The sequence below is a fragment of the Tenrec ecaudatus genome, chromosome 2, assembly GCF_050624435.1.
Source record: "Tenrec ecaudatus isolate mTenEca1 chromosome 2, mTenEca1.hap1, whole genome shotgun sequence".
Classification (NCBI taxonomy): Eukaryota; Metazoa; Chordata; class Mammalia; order Afrosoricida; family Tenrecidae; genus Tenrec; species Tenrec ecaudatus.
In genome coordinates this window covers 259,401,826-259,423,922 of record NC_134531.1, presented here as the reverse complement: position 1 = coordinate 259,423,922, position 22,097 = coordinate 259,401,826, and the positions used below count along the sequence as shown (strand labels likewise).

At 36.7% G+C, this 22,097-nt stretch overlaps 1 protein-coding gene across 2 annotated transcripts in view; it reads left to right on the top strand.

Moving 5' to 3' along the window:
• EPHA3 (EPH receptor A3) overlaps positions 1 to 22,097 on the top strand; it is a 402,493-nt gene that overhangs the window by 344,489 nt on the left and 35,907 nt on the right. For both annotated transcript variants that reach the window (XM_075542443.1, XM_075542442.1), the window contains exons 12-13: positions 14,677 to 14,738; positions 16,798 to 17,007. In XM_075542443.1, the coding sequence (XP_075398558.1) occupies positions 14,677 to 14,738; positions 16,798 to 17,007 (272 nt within the window). The remainder of the gene's footprint in view (positions 1 to 14,676; positions 14,739 to 16,797; positions 17,008 to 22,097) is intronic.

Sequence of the window (22,097 nt, the reverse complement as noted above, 5' to 3'; positions counted from 1 at the left end):
ACAGATAATGCACCTCCTGGTTTTTGTCGGTAGCCAGGTTGTCCTTTAAAAATTTCATTGGAGAACCTTACTCTATCCTCTATACAGTCCCTTTAGTCTTATGTTTGTTCAGAAACTTCAACGGCCATTAAAAAGAAACGTAATTTGAGTCTCCCAAGGATGCAGAACAGAGTTTTGTTTTCTTGGAGAGAAGTCGCTAGGAGTCAGAACCAATTCAAGGACCCTTGACAATGACAGCAATAGATGTGGGTGCCCAAAGTTCCATTTCAAGTCCTCTAGCTCAAGTAATGCCACTTCCCCAGGAAAGGGTGAAGGAGATGGAAATACTGCCTTCAGAAGGATAGAAGTTGCATTGCTATCCCATCAGCTCTGATTCGTGGTCCTGTAGGAGAGGGAGGAACTCCTCCGCTGGGTCTCTGAGGTTGTAACTGTGCACACACAGCGTCATCTCTCTCCTGTAGGTCTGTTACTACTTTAGAACTGCTGAGCATGTGGTTAGCAGCCCAGTGTGCAACCCACTAAGGTGGGATTGCACCAGTGTTTCTCAAAGGGAGCAATACTACCACCAGCTGGGGGCTGTAGGGGATAGGGGGCAATGTTTGTTTGTTTTCATTTTTCTGAGAAGAAAGCAGTGAGCCAAATAATTCTGGTAACCTGTGGTAGATGGAAAATGCATCGAGAAACAAAAGTTTCAATTTATGTTATCTTTGTTTAATAAACATGTCCATGATTTTGCAGCAATTTGTGTGTGTGTGTGTGTGTGTGTGTGTGAAGAAGAGGAAATATTAAAAGTTTAATGGGAAGATGAAATTAAAATATAACTTTTCCACAAACTTTTGGAAATCCCATTTCTATATGTACTCTGTAAGTTGTGCGTGGTTGTTTTCAGATGCTGTCAGTCATTTGTGACTCCAGAGGTCCCAAGTACAACACGAACTATTGTGCGGTTTTGTACCATCTAACTTTTTTTTTATTACTTGAACCCATTGTAGATATGGTGTCAATCCATTTATTTTGCAGGGCTTCCTCTTCTCTGCTGACCCTATACTTGAACCAGCAGAGTGTCCTTTTCCAGAACTGAGTCCCCGCTGGTGCTGCCAGGCAAGCACCAGATGGCTAACAACAGGCTCGGCTTTGGTTTGGCGGATTATGAGACTAGCTGTTCCCACAAAGATGTATATGCTTGGAAATGCTCTGCATGATCACTATGAGTTGTAATTGATGTAATGGTAGTATATTTGGGTTTTGGTGTCTCCTGATAACTGGTCCAAAGCATGTGGGATGGAATTTTGACATCCCAGCTTGTAATCATCATTCAAGCTGTAGTTCTTCCAAGATAAATTTGTTTATTCTTCTGGCAGTTCATTGCATATTCAACACCATTCACAAACACCATAAATTTAATGCATCAAGTAGTCCCTGCTTTTCCTTATCCAGGTTTCATATGCATTATAGAGTGATCGAAGATATCATGACTTGAGTCTGCCACACCTTGATCTTCGAAGTAATGGTTTTACTCTTTACCATTTTAAAAAGATATTGTGCACATTTTCCAAAATTGTTTGATTTCTTGACTGGTGCTTCCATAAACATGGATTGTGGATGCAAATAAAATGAAATCTTTAACTCCAATATTTTCTTGATTTATCTTGAAGTTCGTGTGACGGTCAATTCCTTAATATGGTCCTTCAAACCATAATACCTCATGTGATTTATTATAAAATGTAGCCTTTATGACAATGACTATAATCCCATTTAGAGGAGGCTTTCTCTGGTGCTAATGGACAGGATCCATGTGGGATATATTTGAAGTCTGCACCTTACTAGAGAGTTTGAATCAAGCCCCCAGTATGTTTTCTTGGGGACCTAGTCTTCTGAAAGTCAGAAAAATCCTCCCCATCAAAACCATTCTTCTGTGTACAGAGTCATTTGGGAAGCAGAATGAGACAGAGACAGAGAGAGAAATCCAAGGACCATCACAAGATGAACCAGCAGAGGGACACAATCAAGATCTCTCTCAGAAGTGCCTGTAGCCGGATCCGAGGCCCCAGAGGCTGTGGCACAGAGACAGTGGGACTCAAGCTAGGCTGAGACGAGATAAAGAAAAGGAGGCAATGAGAAAGAGCTGAGGACAAGCACTGAGACTAGGAAACTGCGAGGCAGAGCACGGGTGGGCTTTCTGACCCGGAGATCAAGACACTGAGTGGCCGAGCAGCTGAGGACTAGAGAGAGAGATTTGGCTTCTGGCTATGGAGAGGTGTTTCTGTAGACTGGGAGTGTATCCTTAATGTTTTCTGGTTCTGGCTTTTGGTAACCTATTACTGTCTCTAAAAAAGCCCATCCCTTAAGAATTATGCTGCACCTGACTCAGGCTATGGTATTTTCAGTCCCATCATGTGCATATGACATTTAGATATTGAGGAAAGATGACCAAGAAGAACTGATGCATTTAAATTATGGTGTTGGTAAAGAATATTGAAAGTGCTATAAATTGGCAAAAGAACAAACAAATCTGTCTTGGAAGAAGTACAGCCAAAATGCCCATTATAGACTAGGAGAAATCCTTCATCTTATGTACTCTAGACATGTTGTCAGGAGAGACCAGTTTCTGGAAAGGGCTTGGTAAAGTAGAAGGGCGGTAAAAAAGAGGAAGGCCATTGATGAAACGGATGGACCCAGTGGCTGTGACAATGGGCTCAAACCTAATGACAATTGTGAGGATGTACACTCAGGAATATTGTCTGTGAGCCCTGTGTGACCCTTGCAATGAATTCTGGAACCCAGCAGATAAGGAGACCTCTGGAGGAGGAAGAGCAGGTGTCAGGATACATAAAGGATAGAGGATGGAGCAGGTGTGCCCTCCGTCGCATGGCAACAGGGAAGCTAGAGGAGGTGTGATAGGGCCTCTGGCCATTTTATGCATCATTCTTTTTTTTTTAGGGGATTTATTTTATTATTATTTTTTTATGCATCATTCTTATCGCTCCATTTGTCAGGCTTTGTGTTGTCATTACTGAATAGCAATCCTTACTGAGAGGGCAAAAATTATATAATAATTCAAACTGAAACTGGAACTGCATCAATGTTTCTGCTTTATTTTGGATCTCTGAAGAATAGAATATTTATTTATTTGAAGAATAGATCCTGCTAACAAGTAAATTCCTTTATTCAGCATTTTGTTCATTAAAGTGAATTAACAGTTCAAAAATATAATTATCAAACTGTCTCTTCATTACTTAGGAAATGATGGAGAAAATGATTATATTTTATGAGTAAGAAAGCTCATCTCTAGCTCCTCTGACACATGTACAAAAAATAAAATAACAGATTCACACTGTATATTAGTTGGAAATCTACTCTTACATTTTATTAACATGAGTTATTTTTTATTCTTTGGAATAATGAATTATTGAAAGACCTTTCATATTTTTCTATGCCTTATATATATATTTACTGAATCACAATTATTATGTCACTGCTTCTTACTCTCTTTAGAAAATAAACAAACATAGACTATTAAAGTAAATAAAAGAAATTTATGAAATAACCCCTAGGCTAAAATGCAAAGAAAATATCAGAATAAATAATCTGTTTCAAAATTAATGGCATTATGCACACATTAAACATATTACTTATGTTTGATCTTGTAACATTATAAGGTATATTACAACTGCCTTATTCTTAGGGTGAAAGTTCAGAATTTGATCTATCTCCTAGGTCAAATAAGCATGTAAAGGGCTGCCAAGCCAGACTATATAAATCCCACGCATCTCATATATTGCAAACATAATAGAGTAGCAGAACTCCAATTATATTTTTAACTCTTTTAGTGCCATATTTAAAGCTTCAAATCAGAAAACTTTACTTTGTGAGAGGAAATAGAAATGTACTAGAACAAGTTAATAGGTTGCATTTGCTGTATAAAAAATATTGGAACCAAATGAAGTTATTCAGTGTACTGCTTACATTCTCCTTTGTTTCCTGAGACTATGATGCTTGTTCACACACACAAACACACACACACACACACACACACACGGTGGTTCAGATTCTATCATTTAAAAAAATAGTTTATTGTCATGTACTTTGCATATCATACAATGCAATCATCCATCCATAGTAAGAAAAATTGTGCAATCAACACCCAAATCAATTTCAGAACATGGTCTTCTCATACTCGTGATGTTACCTATTTGCCCCCATCTTCCCCTGCCACGCCCCTAGGCAATTATTAACCCAGTCACCATCTCTATAGCTTTACCTATCCTATATTAATATGCATAAATAGTACAAAACAACAAAAAAGTAGCAGACCAAGAAATGTATTTTCCAAAAGAGAGCCAATGTATCAGCCCTGGGTGTGGAAATCAGAACTTCAGAGCTCAAGTTCTGGTTCCACCTCTTGTCATGCAAACAACTAGTCGCATTTCTTGTTAACAACTAGAATTTAGCCGGATTCTTTTTCCTCTTGATGTAATTATTTTGTAGGTGACTTTGGCTCTGACCTGTACCCACCTTACATCCATTGCTATGTTTGAGCCAATTGTTGCAACCAATATTGTAGATGCTATGAAGATCAAATAGATTATCTAACAATATATCGTTAAGTGATGAAGAGCTATGCAAAGCTCTCTGATCTCTTCCAGTTATTTTGAGACTCGATTACCAGCTTATTCAGATGCCTAGAACAAAATCCCATAAATTATTTTTCACTTTTGTCACATATATTTCATCCTATTGTTGCTAGTGTCTACTTTAAAAGACTAACGAGAATTTATCTTACTCAAATAATTCAGAGAAAGTGTCCTACTTAGTGATTATATTCTCATTTATCTGACTTAAACTCTAAACAGTTTTAACGTCCAATTTGAGCCGATGATCTTAAATTAGAGATGGTGAGAGAGCCTCTGAACTTCAAAGTGGCAGAAAGCCGAGGGCACCGTCCCTGCATGGAACTGGGGACCAACATGTGTTAGCAATTTCAGTTGAAGTTCAAAAAGATGGAACTTGTTTTTAACAAATGTTTAACGTTTCTGCCCTCACATCATTAGTCAAATGATATTTTGCCCCGAAGAGCTTCATTGGCCACTTTTCGCCTTGCAAACTAGAATGCATTATATTGGATGTGATTTTTTTCGGCATATTCTCCATCTTGAATGATTTTCTGAAAATGTAAATCGTCATACCTCTACAGTTTATCTGTAACATTACATTCCTGAGGATTCTTTACAGGAACGAACATGGAACACAATATCATGAGGATTTCTCATAATTAAAGCATATCTACGCTTACAAGTGTCTACTTTATACCAAATACTTTCCTACAAATTGTCACTTTTGCAATCCTTGCAAATGGGCTACGGAAGCATCGGTGGAATAAGACGTTATCTTTTTGTGATTGCATGTTATAAAATCAAGAGAGGTGATCATCACAGCTGCATCCTCTTATTATACTTATTCAATCTTACGCGAAGCAAATTATCAGATGAAGCGAATTATCTGAAGAAGAATGTGGCATCAGGATGAGAAGGCTTCTAAATGATTTCTGGTACGCAGATGACTCCTTCATGCCTACTGAACGTGAGGGGGGCTTAAAGCACTTGCTGCTGAAGACAGAATTGCAGCCTTCGGAATGGATTACAACTCAGCGTTAACAGAACGACGTTCCCCTCAACTGGACCCATAGGACATGACAGATGGGGAAACGATCGCTGAAGGGGGCGAGGTTTTCCTCTCGCTTTGCTCCACAACCAGTCCTCGTGGAAGCAGCAGTCGAGAGATCGGACGACTCACTGCATTGGGTAAATCTGCTGCAAAAAGACCTCTTTCGAGTGTTGAAAAGCAAACATCTTACTTTGAAGACTTAGCTGGGCCTGACCCAATCCGCGGTATTTTCAGTTGCCTCTTATGCATGTGAAAGTTGTACATTGAATAAAGAAAACTGAACTATAGTATTGGTGATGATATTAAAAGCTCCGTGGACTTTGAAAAGAACAAACAGATTTGTCTTGGAAGAAATACAGCCAGAATGGTCCTTCGAGGCAAGGGTGTTGAGACTTCATTTCCCATACTTTGAACAGGTCACGAGAGGTCAGGCACTAGAGAAAGACATTATGCTTGGTTCGGTGGAGCAGCAGCAGAGAAGAGGAAGGCTCTGGTAAGGTGATTGCCTCGGTGGCCACAGCGATGGGCTCACAACGAGGGCAATTGTGAGGGCCGTGCGTGGCTCTGCTGTACATGGGGTTACCATGCGTCTGAGCCACTGGATGGTGCCTAATAACCTGGGGCCACACCAAATCACTTTTAGATCTTCTTGGTTTCTCTCTAAAAATGTCCTTTTGTATTTGTCTCATAGCTGTTCGGCAGTGTATCTTATTCTTATTAGCCATTTAGTATTTCACGTTCATTTTAGTAATCATTTACTACAATATTTAATGGATGAAAAGAGTACATTTGGAGACAATGGACACAAGTCTTTATGATCCATTTGTGATTGTGATTTGCTAAGTGAGTTCAGACCTTTGAAATAACAACGATAAAATTAGCATAATCTCTACCCAGCTTAAACTCATTGGGTGCCATAAACTGTTTACTTTTGACCATCAATCTTAAGGTTGTCAGTTCAAACCCATCCAGCGATGCCATGAAACAGAGACTCAAGGGTCTGTTTCTCTAAAAGTATAACCAGGAAAAACCTATGTAGCAATTCTACTTTGTAACACTTGGAGTTCCCATGAGTTGGAATTTGCTAGAGAGTAATAAGTTCTTTATTTCGTTATTCAAAATTTTAAATGAACAAAAGAAACATGCAATGCTTTATGTATATGTTTACAGGCTTTCCTTGTTTCTTAACATTTACCACTTATGTTTCTTGGATGCAGAGATACATTTAACTATCACTCATTCACTGCCATCAAATCTATCCACCTCATAGCAGCCCTGCAGGACAGAGTAGTACTGCCCTGGAAGTTTCCAAGACTACAACTCTTTACAGGCATAGAAAGCTTCATCTTTCACTCAAAGTGGGGCTGGTGGTTTCAAATTGCTGATTTTGTGGATCACAGCCCAATGCATATCTAGCTATTAAACACAAATGCATTTATGAAATCCATTAAATATATTTATTTAATTTTAAATAACTAAATTTATGTATCTAATGTTAACATAATTATTTTGTGTATTAAAATATGAATATATTTATTTAATACATTCAATCAATAGATATATATTTAATTTATTTTACACTTATAAATATATTAGTGCCTATGAACACATTTTTAGTTAATAAATAGGTTTATGTTAATAGATATTTTATATAGGAGAAAGTTGTGACTTTCTACTCCTTAAAAGAGTAACGGTCACACCAAGGGCATGCAACAAAGCAGCAAAGGGGGCAATGGAATGAAGTCCCTGAGGAATCCCCAAAACAGACCTCATAGATTTTGAGGGAAGGGGGTGACACCTTATCGTATTCGACCAGAAAACACTCATAAAAATCAACAGACAGACCTAGAGCTATTTCTAGGATTTTCTTTTTGGTTGTTTTTTGTTTTGTTTTTGGTTTTCCATGTCTATTTAGATAACATCGGCAGGATAAACAATCCCGAGGAGAAGAAAACAGGCCCGGCGTGACGGTACCTAGTGGACATGGAAGAGGGGGAGTAGGAGAAAGGAAAGTGGGAGCCGACAAACCTAGGCACAAGGGGAACAAAAAGTGATCTAAAATCTCTGGCGAGAAGGGCAGGGGAAGCCTGGTGGGGCTTTGATCAAATGCAATGCAGCCTAGAGGAAACTTTGAGAGCTGAATTAATGTTGAACATGGTAGTGGGACAGGAGGAAAGTAAAAGGAAATAAGGCAAAGAACTCGAGGGCAAAAGACATTTATCAAGGTATAAATAACAGGCACGTACATATGTAAATTATTTTTCTATAATAAGAACATCGTTCTATGTACATATATTATATGTTAAATAATAAGGTAGTAGACAGACATTGGGACTCTACGCAAGTACTACCTCAATGCAGGGAATACTTTGTTCAAATAACCTGGCATTTCATGATGCTCTCCTTCCCAACAAGATCACTGAAGACAAAACAGGTGCGTAAGCAAATGGGGTGAAGATAGCTGATGGTGCCCAGCTGTCAAAAGACATCTGGGGTCTTAAAGGCTTGAAGATAAACAAGCGGCCATCTAGCTGAGAAGCAACAAAGCCCACATGGAAGAAGCACACCAGCCTGTGTGATCATGAGGTGCTGATGAGATCCAGTATCAGGGATAAGAAGACCATAACAAAAAAATCATATCACTATGAAAGAAGGTGGGAGCACAGTAGAGACCCAAAGCCCATATGTCGACAATTGGACATCCCCACACTGAAGGGTCACAGGGAAGAGATGAGCCAGCCAGTGTGAAGTATAGCACCAGCAAAATATACAACATTCCTCTAGTTCTTTAATGTTTCCCCCATTGCTATCGTGACCCAATTTTACCTTACAAATCTGGCTAGACCAGAGCATGTATCCTGGTACAGATAAGAGTGCTCAACACAGGGAACCCAGGACAGATAAGCCCCTCAGAAATAAAAATTAGGTTGGGGAAAAGGGGAACTGATCACAATGATCAACGTATAACTACCACCCCCAAGAGAGATGAAAAATAGAAATGTGTGCGAAGGGAGACAGTGGTTGGTGTAAGGTATGAAAATAATAATTTATAAATTAGCAAAGGTTCATGAGGGAGGGAGGGTGGGGAAGGGGGGAAAATCCGGTGAGCTAATACCAAGGACTCAAGTAGCAGGAAAATGTTTTGAAAAGGATGATGGCAACATATATACAAATGTGATTGATACAATGGCTGCATGGATTATTTTAAGAGCTATAAGAGCTCCCAATAAAATGATTTAAAAAAATGAGTTACAGTGTTGAAAATCCACAGGGGCAGTTCTCCTTTATCCTATAGGGTCTCTATCAGTCAGAATTGACTCAATGACAATAAATTTGTTGGTCTGTTATTTTATATATATATTTAAATACGTATGCATAATTTCAAATTAAGCATAAATATTTTTTAAAATGTAATCAGTTGACTATAAATGAATTGATGTGTTAAGATTTGATAAAGTGTGGTTGATTATGGAAGAATTCCAGAAAAAGTGTTTCCAAGCCTGATTTTGAAGGGTTAGTTTGTCCTTCGTCAGCCCAACATAATAGAAATTGTCTCATAAATTATAACTGGTATCTGTTATATGCTGAATTTGGAACTATAGAAAAATAGAGTTGCCACCTGCCCACATTAACTCAAACACCAATGGATAAAATGAGGGTTATTGTATCAGAATTTAAGTAGAATTTGGAAAACCTTGCCCTGAACATTTGGAAGCATTAAGTTGAAAATCCACAGAAAACACTATGCAGTTTGTTCCTGTTTCTACTAGTTAGTTGTATTGCTTGACAATCTGCAACTAAATCATTTTTATTTCCAACCAAAGTAAAATCAAGTATTTTTCTTGGGATGGTGATATATAATTTAAATTTTATCTTCCAGCTCTCCTTTCTTGTTTATAATTATTTCTTCTTCTACACTACGCTGATTCTGATTATATGATGCTAATAATAGCTCTCTGGCTGCTAAGATGAAGGATTTTATTAAGTCTCATTTGGGTAATAAAGTTTGTTTTTCAAGGATTTTAAAAATAAGAAGTAGAGTATATAAAAAGGCACAATTGTTAGTGACAGTAAAACTCAATTTTTAGTTTTAAGAGAAAGCAGTTGCATTTTTCCATTGTCCATACTGTGCATTTAAATAATATTAATCTTTCAATAAATTTTAATATTTTATGAATCAAAAAATATTTTACATGATTGGCAATAATTTAGCATAGAGAGCCATTTACTTGGAAATTGCCACAAAAACATTTCTCTCTCTGGCTTTATATTTATCATATTAGCCCACTCTTCATTTCATAGAAAATGAGATGCATCATTTTGTGGTGAATGAGCCTCTGCTGAAGCTGGAATGCTAAGACTATGTGTTGAAAGACCTCTCCTCCGTAACAAACCGTAATTCTGATTGAGCAATATTTCTGTATCAGAGGGGAGAGAGAGATGGCGAGATAAAATTATTGCAACGGACTTGCTTGCTTGCCTTCAACTCCCAAATAGTGGAAGTCATTATTTTATCTCCATCCATACATCACTTTAAAAACAAAAGAAAAACTCTGCTACCAGTGCTTTGTTATTAACTTTTGATGGAATTTCATGAAAACCAGTCAGGGGACAATAAACTCATTGAGTTCAGCATGCATCCCCAAATACATTGGACAGAGAGTGATATCTAACTGACAATCAGTATAGGCTCTGTCTTGAAAAAGCTTGTAATATGATTTATAAAACAAACCTCTACTTACATACATGAAAAGGCATGCAAATATGAATATTAATAGGTTGTGGAGGGGGTAGATGAGCTGGTACTTTATAAATCAAGTCCCACTCCTCTTAATGCATGTCCAGACAAGTTCTCATTATTAAAGCGGAGATTCTCTTTTCCTCCAACCCTGCATATGATAATAAACAGTTCAGGGAACGCTAAGTCAAGGCACTGCTTTCAAAGGTAGAATATTTACAATATTGCTTACTCTGTCTGTAAATTTGGGCTTGCCCAATCTTTGAGCTTAATGCAAAACACATTTTCAAACCGGTCTATTTTAATGGATGTGTTTACAAATACTTAAATTGCAGAGCTCAATGCAACCTGATCTGATTTCTGAATGGTCATGGGGCTTTGGCTTAATTGACTGGCTTGATGTTTCAGCTACTTTTATTTCCCTTGCCAAAATTATAGTAGACATGCTAATGAGAAACAAAATAGTCATAAGGTTAAAGCCAGAAGAAAAAGAAGTATTAGCAAAGAGTCTGTGAGCGAACAAACTCAATAACTGGCTAGTGTAATTAAGAGGATACTGTTTGAGGCAAAACCTCTATAACTATGTTATAAGAATGCATTGCAATTACACTGTAAGTATGCATTGAATTCCTGTAGCATGTTATCCATCCCAGATTGCATTAAGTGAGAAGAGGTAAACTGATAGTGGTGTCTGTAGAAAAGGAATATGCAGCATTTCATAAATTCATTTTTCCAGCGTCTGGTACCATTCTCTAAGATCAGAAATTTCAGGTGAATGTTGAATCTTCTTTTTCTTTCTAAATATTGTCAAATCAAATGGTATGAATGGGCTTTCAACGTTTTGTGGAATTCCATTTTTCTTTTAATTTCATTTTTCCATAAACCTTTGAACTCAAAATCAGATTTGTACTGGGGACAAGTATCTCTTACTTGTTCCTGACAGTAATCCCCTCCCTGTCCTTTTGAATGCTGATGGGAATCTTGTCCTTCCTACACCTTATCCATATTCTTGTCTTTATACTGGCATGCTTTTAGCCTTCGTATGATGTTTTAAAAATTGTTTTCTTTTGGGTTCCCCAGATGGGAAGCACAGAAGGAGTGAATATTCGTAAATAGGAATGAAGGACGCAGGGGTTGTAGGGAATGCAGGGGTCTGTGCAGGTGTCGGGAGGTAGCGACAGGTGGGAAAAGGGATTTGGGGAATCAATAATGAAGGCGGTAGTGGGGAGGGAGCACCAGAGCAGTTGGAGATTGCACAACCCATGGTAAAGGAGGGAGGGAAGCGAATGATCTCAGATGGGTTGCACCTTGATGATGACTGTACCTTCATATGATCGAAGGATGGAATTATTGAATTGCATAATATGTGAAAGTTTTCAAAAAATAATAAAATATAAATAGTAACTAAAAAAAAACGAAAAACAAAACCAAGTCAAGCTCACTGCCATCTATTGGATGCCAACTGTAGTCTGTAGGACGGGAAGGACCTGCCCCTGTGAGTTGCTGAGACTGGGCCTGTTGATGTGAGTAAGCCCCCTGTTTCTCCTGTGGAGAGACTGATTATTTCCACCTGCAGACCCTGAGGACCATGGCACAAAGTGTAATCAATCACAACGTCACCAGGACCCTCTGCACTGTGTAAAGCCCACTCACACCTAGCTTGGGATATGTGAGGGCTGGTGGCACAAAGCACTGGCAAAAACGATCGACTATTTGATCAGTGACTTCAGCGATCCACAATCAATATTGAACTTGGAGGATGAGTGCTTTTTATTCTTTTTTATAGCATGATGAGTCTAGAGTTAAAACATTACAGCAACGATACAAGAAGGAAACCCACAAGGCAGTCACACGTTCAGACGCTGGAATCGGAGAGAGCCATGCTGCGGCTCTGCTCCCTCATGAAGCCAGTTTGTGACCTCAGCACACTGTTCGTTGAATTTGCTGTGTTTTCAGCAAATGGGGCTAGGAGTCCCAGGCATAAGGCAGCTGTGAGAACGAAGGAGCAAGCACGCTGGGCTGCTACCCAACTGAGAAGTCAGAGTCTTGAACCCATCAGCCGCTGTGAGGGAGAAAGAGGAAGGCGTTTGCTTTCATAAAGATTTCAGCCTCAGAAACCAAAGTCACCGCCATCAGGCAGAGTGCGTCTCCCAGTGCCCCTGTAGCCCAATGCGGAGTCACTACCACGACCAGGGCTTCCGGTGGAGAAGGTCTCCTGTCTTCTCAGGGTCTCCATGAGTCAAAATCAGCTGCCAGCCTTGGGGTTTGGTTTGGATGATGCAGCATTTCATAGTTAGTTTTATGGAAAGCTCCAAATGCATTTCCCATATATTACACACATCTACTTACATATTTCCTTCTTTGCTTATGTAAAATGCACGTAACAATTGTCTATGTTGCTGAAGTTTTCAGTCATCATTCTAAATCCAAGTAATCTATGGAGTTGACGTATAACAGTTAACTGAATCATAATTCATGAAACATTTATTTTATTTTGTATATTTATGTCCCTAGTAGGTATAGAACATTATGTATATTTTTTATATTGTGAACATTCTTCCATATAAATTTCCCAAGTGACACCAGAGTGTATTAAAAACTCTAGAGCTATATTTCTCATTGGAGTTTCAGTCTTTATTATTATTACCTGTGTGACACTGAGCAAAGTAGTCTCTCTCTCTGTCTCAGTTTTCTCATATATAAAATGGAAATGATTAATATTTTAATGTATATAAAATAAAGCTACCAGTGATTTGAACATAGTACATTCCATAGAAATACCCAATATGGTAAAGTATTTAATAATATTTTAAGTCTACATATTTCAATGTTTCTGTCAGTTTAAATGTTAGTTTTAGTCTCCCTCTCTTTTAGCGCTAATATGGATTTTATAGGCTTTGAGTGCCAATTAACTCTGTATAAAAGGATGTATTTATTTCTACTGTAAAAAGCAGTCTGTGAACATAGTGATTTACTTGCCTCCGACTAAGCAACATTTAAAGAAACATCTAGAGCTTAGATCTGTTGGGAAATGAATGGCAGTTGAAGTCTCATTTTTCTCTCAGGCTTGGAGGTAGAGGATTTGATTTTGCAGGTCAGTTAAGGTACTGTCTCAGTGAGAACACAAGCAGGACACTTTGTTATAAAACGAAACAAAATATTTTATTGAAGGCATTGTTTTGTTTCCTAAAATGGAGTCTTAAAACATCTTGTTATAGAATGCACAAGTGTGCTCTCTCTTGGAAGCAGTCCGTCTTTATTGAGTAAAACTAACAGGAGCCAATTTCACATTCAAGAGAGAAGGATGTAGGAAAGAAGAAATAAATATAAGGAGTTGTCAAACCCAAATTTTGAACATAATTCTTAGCCTAACATTAATTATTGAAATTAATGGTGCAATTTGGGTATGGTAGCATTCCTAAAGCAAATTTGGTAAGCAATTTGATGTTGGGGTTGTATGAATTGTGATAGAAAATAAATCTGTATTAATCAATTGATCATCTTACTCCCATGCAGCAGTTGGTGGGTTCAAACTGCTGAACTTGTAGTTAGCAACCCAAAACTTTACCCCCCTTCCGTATAGGGCTCCTACTGTAATTGAGTGTAGATCAGGCCAATTCTTGTTGAAACCATTGAAAGACAAATCTAATTTAGTTGGCTAAGAAGAAAAGGTTGAATCAACTTTCATCTGAAACCCTTTGAATGTAAGACATAGATTACAACTGTGGGAGAGGGGAGAGTGTCTCAGACAAGGGACAGCTGAAACAGAAAGGTTAACAAGCACTAAATAATTCTTCATCTAGATTAAAGAATCTGATTTCTGCTGTCTTTGCTATTTGAACAGTGGCATTTAAACAAAGGAAAACAAAGACTCAATTGCCTTCTTTGGAAAGGTTGAAATGAACATCTTATTTGGAAATGGAGTTTTGATATCAGTCTATGTCACACTCTTTGGATATGCTGGTACCTTGATTTTTCAAAGTTCCACCACACATTGCAATTAGATGGAAAAGGGATATTTTGAGTTTATCAAAATTATACAAAATGAACCAATTTAGATATCATAAGTTATAGATACTGTCTCTGAAATCTATTTTTAATAGTTTCTTTTATATGGGAATCTAATTTCCATGAATTTATTTTAAATTGAAATGTCATTAAATTATGAGGTGAGGCAAGAGTCTATATTTTGCATTTATCAATCCCAATTATTCTAGATATGTTACTTGTTGATATTTGCTAATATATGTTTAATTTATTTACCATCTATACAGGCAAACCGGTTATGATTGTCACAGAATACATGGAGAATGGCTCCTTGGACAGTTTCTTACGTGTAAGTAGAAGACTATGCCAAAAATGTTACAGACAGCTTCGAGTCGTGTGCCGAACAATTATATAATATAAACTCACAGGAAAACTGAAAATTTCTCAGACTAGGGAGTGAAAAGGAGATGGTAAAAGCATGTCTTTTTCATATGGTATTCAAATGTTAATTTTTAAAGCAAATATGACCAACCTTCTTCACCTTATACAACTCCACATCCATCATCTCTGTTTCTACTCCTGGTTACACAATTATGGGTTTCCAAGACTGAAACTCTTTATGGAAGCAGACATGAAGTCTTTCTTCCTTATATCTTCAGCCTAGATACATGTACTATCAGTGTGCATCCCAGTTAGAACAAGAATAGACATGAACAATTCTACGTTGATACCATGGTTGAGGACAGAGTATGCGTGTGTTACTAGTTGCTGTCAATCAAATAAAATGCATGCCCTGTCATTCTAAAATGAACTCTGCTGGCACAGTGGTTAAGCCTTTGACTGTTAATAACAAAGTTGACAGTTTGAACCAACCAGAGTCCCTGAGAAAGAAAGGTGTGACAACTTGCTCCTGTAAAGACGTGAAGACCCGCAAGCTTTAGGGGTCAAAATTGAGCTGATGGCAGTGGGTTCACACTAAATTATTGGAAACATGTTTTCTCAATTTAGTGATTTCTTCATGGTCCTGAGATCTTTGGTCCCGTATCTAGCATTATCTGATTAACAGTTTGGAAACAGTTTAATCTTTTTAAATCCATGTACTCTATATTTTATTTATTTGAACAAATATGATATTCATGAAATAAAGTTCTAAAAAGCCTGAAATATAAGATAACTGCCAAGCACTGCTCCCCCTACCGGAACTCTCTCTCCCATCCCAACTCACTGGTACCCTATGTAGGATTCCAGAGGCTTTGTCAATCCACAGGAGCAAGCAGCCTGGTCTTTCTCCAGTAGACCTGCTGATGGTGTGAAACTTTCTTCTTAGCCGTGCTGCTGGACTACCAGGGCTCCTGGCCACGGGTCAAAGCGATTGTTGACAACCACAGAAGCTTTTCCAATACCGTATTAATAGAGACATAGATTAGATATGGAAATATATACCAATCATAAAGGAAAAATTTCAATTTTTTCCAAGAACTGGAAATGTATACTTTAATATTTAGTAACCAAATAAAAATCTTGTTGACAATATATTTACATATTGCAATGTAATTTTTAAGAATTATTATTCTGAAATCATTTTTGTGTCGACCTAATTTAACAGGCCAATTTATATTGAAAAAATGTGTATACTTTGTAAATGATGTAATTCTATTTTAATCAACCTAGTTTGGAAGCTTTTATAAGTTCAGGACATGGTTTCCTAATATTTCCTCTGTTATGATATGCAGCTCATAGGACTGGACATACAAAGAGTCAATAAAATTTTCCCTAATTTTTAATAATTTATAAAAGATAGTATCAAAAATTTAACATCCATTTTATTTGGAGGAATTTTTAAAATACCTGAAACCAATATTCTGTCCATTAAAAGAAAAATTCTGTCCATTAAAAGAAAATCTACTATAACCACAGGATTGAAATAATTTTGATTTCCTTGAGGTTTCAGTTTCTGAGGAGAGATTTGTGTATCACACAAAGAGCAGGAGATTTTTCTATTTGACACTGGAGAATATGCAGGTCCTATGTTGAAGAAAACCCAGGTGGCACTGTGCGTCAGTTTATTGTATTACCTCCTCCCAGGGAGTAAGACAGGGCAGCCTGAAAGATGTGCAGCCATACAGGTTTGACGTGGCACTTACACCCTCTCCAATATAGTCATGAGTTTTAGTTAAACAAATGGATATATATACATATTTCTTTTTATGAAATAATTGGTAATGTGGTCACCATACCTTTTTGTTTCACATAATTACACAACCATTCACATATGTTATTACTCTGGAGAACTTAACACTGAAATATGCCTGGTTGTTCTTGTTCCAAAACTCGGCATGTGGGATTTTAACTAGATATATATACTTCAAAATAACACATATTAATTGTGCCTTTAACCCACTTCACAGAAACACGATGCCCAGTTTACAGTCATCCAGTTAGTGGGAATGCTTCGCGGGATAGCCTCTGGCATGAAGTACCTGTCAGACATGGGTTATGTTCATCGGGACCTGGCGGCCCGGAATATCTTGATCAACAGTAATTTGGTTTGCAAGGTGTCAGATTTTGGACTTTCGCGTGTTCTAGAGGATGACCCAGAGGCTGCGTATACAACAAGAGTGAGTACATCAGCATTTTTTAATGTTTATCTGTATTTTCTATTATGAATACTGCTGGCATGAAAATAAGTAGCAATGTTACGCACCAGAAAATTAAACATGTATGCATATTTTGCTGAAAAAAGGATTTCAACAAAATTATATAATTTTTTATTAAACAAAACCATCAAAATATTGTTTGACATATCTTGACATATCCTCCATCTAATTCTACAGACTTCTGAAGGTGGTGTATCAACTCTTCAACTCCTTTCCCCAAAATTCTGTCCTCTTTAACTTGTACTATAGCAAAAGCCAGTCCATGTTTGAAGGATTGAAGACATACACTCATACACTTCAAATTACACATTGTTTTCAAGACACAGAAAAAGCCTAAAGGAATCAGATTAGGACTAGAGGGTTGATGGGGTTGATGACAGTATAATTCCTGGAGGGCAGTTCATGCTACAAAAATGAGGAGGCACAGTAGTCTGATCGTTAAAAAACAACAACAGCATAGTGTGGCTTGAATTTTTCTCACCAATGCAATTTTTCAGTTTTATTAAACTTTATTTCATACTAAGCCCCATGGTCTTCCTATGTTATTTTGTATCCAATTTCTAATTAGTAGTCATATAATTATGATCTTAACCTTTAAGTTATGTTATCAATATGTATAAATGAGCTGTCTGCATTCTTGATTACACGAATCTTCTAATTTTTATGATTTATTCTTAAAAATGAATTTTCTGTGTCAGAGTCTATATGTCTTTCAAAAACATATTTCATTGTATTCTTGATAAAATTAGATATGATTAATTTGAACAACTAAGCTATTATCAATTTTTTTAAGGAAATGGTATCTAGTTATTTCAATTTGCACTCACTTGATTCACTTAAATGGTTATTTTTGAATTTGTTGAAAAATTTACATATTTTCTTATTAAGAGATTACTAGTATTATTACTAGATTACATTTAAGTATTTATGTGTTTATAACCGGATCCTATTGAAATTTATTTTCTTTAGAGAATAATATTTCCTATGGCAAAAATATTGTTTAAATTAAAATGAATTTATTCTTTTTAATTTTTCAAATTATGCTCTACTTTTTGCAAGTAAACTTTTATGCATGTTTATACTAATGGGATAATATATGTAATGATATGTAAAATTATTTCCACACATCAATTAATTCAATATTTTCATAACATGTAAACTCTGTGCTGTTTTCTGATTTTTTTTTTTACTTACGAGTATATAATACAGAATTTTCCCGTTTATAACATATTATTCTAAAGTATCTCTTAATTGTATATAATACTCTAGTCAAGACTATGACTTGAATAAATGCACCATTAATTAGGAAGATTTTCAATATTACTATTACTAACATTTCAATACATATTTTGTTACTAGAATGTATGTCTCTTGATGCTTTTGTTCTCAAAACAAATCAAAGGATAAAAATTTCTAGACCAAAGTTTTGCAAACAATATTTTTGGAACAGGAATTATATAATCATCGTGCACTTTATTATCAACTTTTTTATTAGAAGGTGGTATATAAGAATGAAGTTTGAAAAGCATCAGTGCTCTGTATTCTTCAGTCAGTTCTAAAATTTACTGCTGTTTTTAAGACTAGCATTTTTCTCTGGACTCATTCTCCTCTGAAATCCTCAATTTTGACAGCCCCTTTATGGCCACAAAGTGTGTCACATAGCATCAACATCAAACACCGAGAAAGAACTCAGCAAGCTAGAGTTTCAGCGACAAGTAAAGTCTCGGTCTCAGAATGATGGGGAAGGAAACATAGCACAATATCATTGGGACAAATTGATGTTGAAATTGAGCTTATGATCATGATTTTGTACATTATATCTTACTTACTGAATCTATTTTCAGTTACCCTTGGTAGTGGCTTTGCTTGATCCATGATTTGTTTAAATGTGTCCTACCTAAAATGCTGTATTTGCTATGAGGAACGTATGAGGATAAGAAGAAGAGAAATAGCTGTATTTAATAGTAAGTAATTGAATTCAATAGATACCAGTGACCACATGGCTCAGAAAACTTGATGAAATAGCAAAACATGTCTCAGGATGAATTTTAGCACCCTTTCTCTGATACTGAGAATATTAATCAACTACCATTCTACACCAAACATCAGTTTTATGAGTAAACTCTTGTCAGGGGGCAACACAATGTAACAAAGGATAGCATGTTTGTTTGTTTGTTTTTATCACAAGGGGGGTTTTCATTTTTTAATTCTTCTCTATATTCTAAAAAGATCCTTATAACCGTCTTCTATTACATGAACTCCTAACATAGTCCACGAGAAGCTCCAGCTGGCTAGCATTTCCCTTTTGTTACAACTGTCACGGAAACCAGGAAAGATGACCAGTTCAGCGGGATCAAGTGTTTGAAATTTTAACATTTTTGGAGCCCGGGTCACTGTTATATATCAGCAATTCCCAGAATTTGGGTTTAGGACTCATTTATGCTTTTAAAAATTATTGAGGAGTCAAGAGCCTTTCTCTACAATCGCATCCCTCACTGCCATTGAGTGCATCCCGACTCAGGGCCACCCTACAGGACAAGGTGAGAGAGTCACTGTTGGCTCTCGTTGGTAACAAGCTCCCTCCTTCTGCTTCTCAGAGGGCTCATTTTATACACAACAGGTTGGCATTCTAAGGAATTCTGTTCACAATTACTCACAGGTGGTGAATCCTATCAGTATCTTTCCCCACTTTTGTACCAAAGTCATGAAGGGAAAGGTCATTTGGTGGGAATAAGAGACTTTGGTGGAAGACCCACATTAAATCATTCACTGCCCTTTCAGCAGGTCTGAGAGTATTTATTCCATTGTGTACAAGATGATCAGAGTGTATGTACTGATAAAAAGACATCAGAACAGAGAATTAATTAGAGTTAAGGAACAGATGATGCAAAGATCTGGCCTTCACAATAAGATCAATTAGCTTTTACTAATTCTGCATTTAATAAAATAGGCCTAATCATTGCTCTGATTCCCAGCGAACTGCTTTCCAGGGAAATACTTTGGGTAGGCAGATTAACGCTCACATTAATAGGAGTTTCCCTCTTTTCAAGGAGCCCTGGGACGTCAGTGGAGCCCTCCCAGGAGTGCTACTCTATCCTACGTAGTCTCCTTGAATTGCAGTCAAGCCAATGCCATGGGGTAGTCCTCCTAACTGTTGCTCATATTCAGTCAGTAGAAAAGATGTGAGGGACCTTAAAGCGCTTAAGAAGAATCATTTCCTAATTTCCTTTCCTAGTGCACTTGTGAATATTTTGTTTCCACAAATCTGATGAACAAATTACCTAAAGCATTCTCCACATATCTGGAAGCCATTGACCACCTCTGTCCCCCTGTATACCCAGAGATGTAGCAGTCACAGTGGCCTAAACTAATGTTGTAACTTGCTGTCAGGTAGGGCTAAGGATTTAACTCATTCCCTTCCCATTACTTCTTTGCAGCCTGATTTCTATTAGTCATGACTCAAATCCAATGCCCCCTCTCTTTCTTTTGCTCGTCTCAGCATTCAGGAACTATTAAACATTTATTATGGTTATTTACTAATATCCATTTTCTTGAATCAATTTTTTCATGCCTTCCCACCAATTAACATATAAAATTGTAGTAACACATTTTAATACTGTCACTTGTCTACTGTTGCGTTTGTCAGCTGAAAACAACTCTAATAATGTATTTTTAAAATATAAGTTGTGTTATAACAATTGCTATAGATAAGAAATGAAAATATTCTTAGACATTAGATTCTGATGTTATGGGACATAAAGGCAAATCATTGCCATGATGTCTAATGATCTCAAAATCATCCAAAGTATTTCAGCAGATATTTATAGACATTTCAACTTATTGTTTTATATTTCCTAATTTCTAAATTTTCAATGTTAAACAATCTTACTCAAATTTTATAAATTTTTGCAGTCCCTAACATTTTGTAGAATTAACATCATTTTGATGATTTTTATTACAATTATATATTATTCCTATTGCACTGAGTATACTTTTCTGCCTTATTTGCTGGCAACATTTTGTCTTTGGGAAATTATATTTGTGCTAAGAATTCACACTTCCAAATGACTAGGATGCTTTTAAAGTTAAATTGAGAATTGAGTGGATAGAAAATACGGTTTGTACATTTAAAACCCCACTGGATTTTTTCAAAACTCTGGAAATATAATAAGAAATATGTTTAACCTCAACCTATATTTTGTAACTACAATTGATTTTTCGAAGATAACTGTTACACATCAGATTGCCTGATTCTTACTTTGTATTATATGCCACTGAGTATAACTATAAAATTAATTGCATCATATTTCCTTAATAGTAATAGAGCAGCTCTTAACAAGATGTCAAAAATATATATATCATGTAATGTTGGAGCATCTGAAACTCAAAAAATATGAGCTATTGCCACCCAAAGTGTCATATATCTATAATCTCTTGTGGCCACCAGCTTGGGCTGAAACAATTCAATAAGTGGATTTTATTTTCCACTACTAAGGATTTTGGAACAGCTACTTTCGTTGGGAATCTTCTTGGACTGCCTTTCCCAGCGAAGGAAGTTTAATACCTGGCAATAGATACATGTTAAATCCTTGAGTGAAATGATTTATCTCCATAGCTCTATGTCTCACACAAGAAGCCAGAATTTGCCTTTAGGTTAAACACGCAATTACATGGGATTTACTCAGATAAACTCTCCACAGTCCTTAGTCTTCCTAAGTCGGCTCTGACAGAGCTCAAAGGCAGACAATGCGAACTCCAGGTCAGCAAAGACTTTCCTAAGTCAGCAGGGAGAAATTTGTATACAGAATTAGAGGAAAAGTTTGGGCAGATATGAGACATTATGCTAGAGATTTCAGCAATTGCATCACTTTCCTTTAGAAATCAAGTCTTAAAGCCTCCTAACCAATATTGAATGAACTGACTTCCGTTAAGCTCTTGAAATATTTAGGCGTTTAGCCAAATTTTTCATATGAACTGTCGAAACTCATTAAGTGTAGAGAATTGAATTACAGAATATTTTAAGAACAGGTTTGCTGCGTGATCTCTCCACT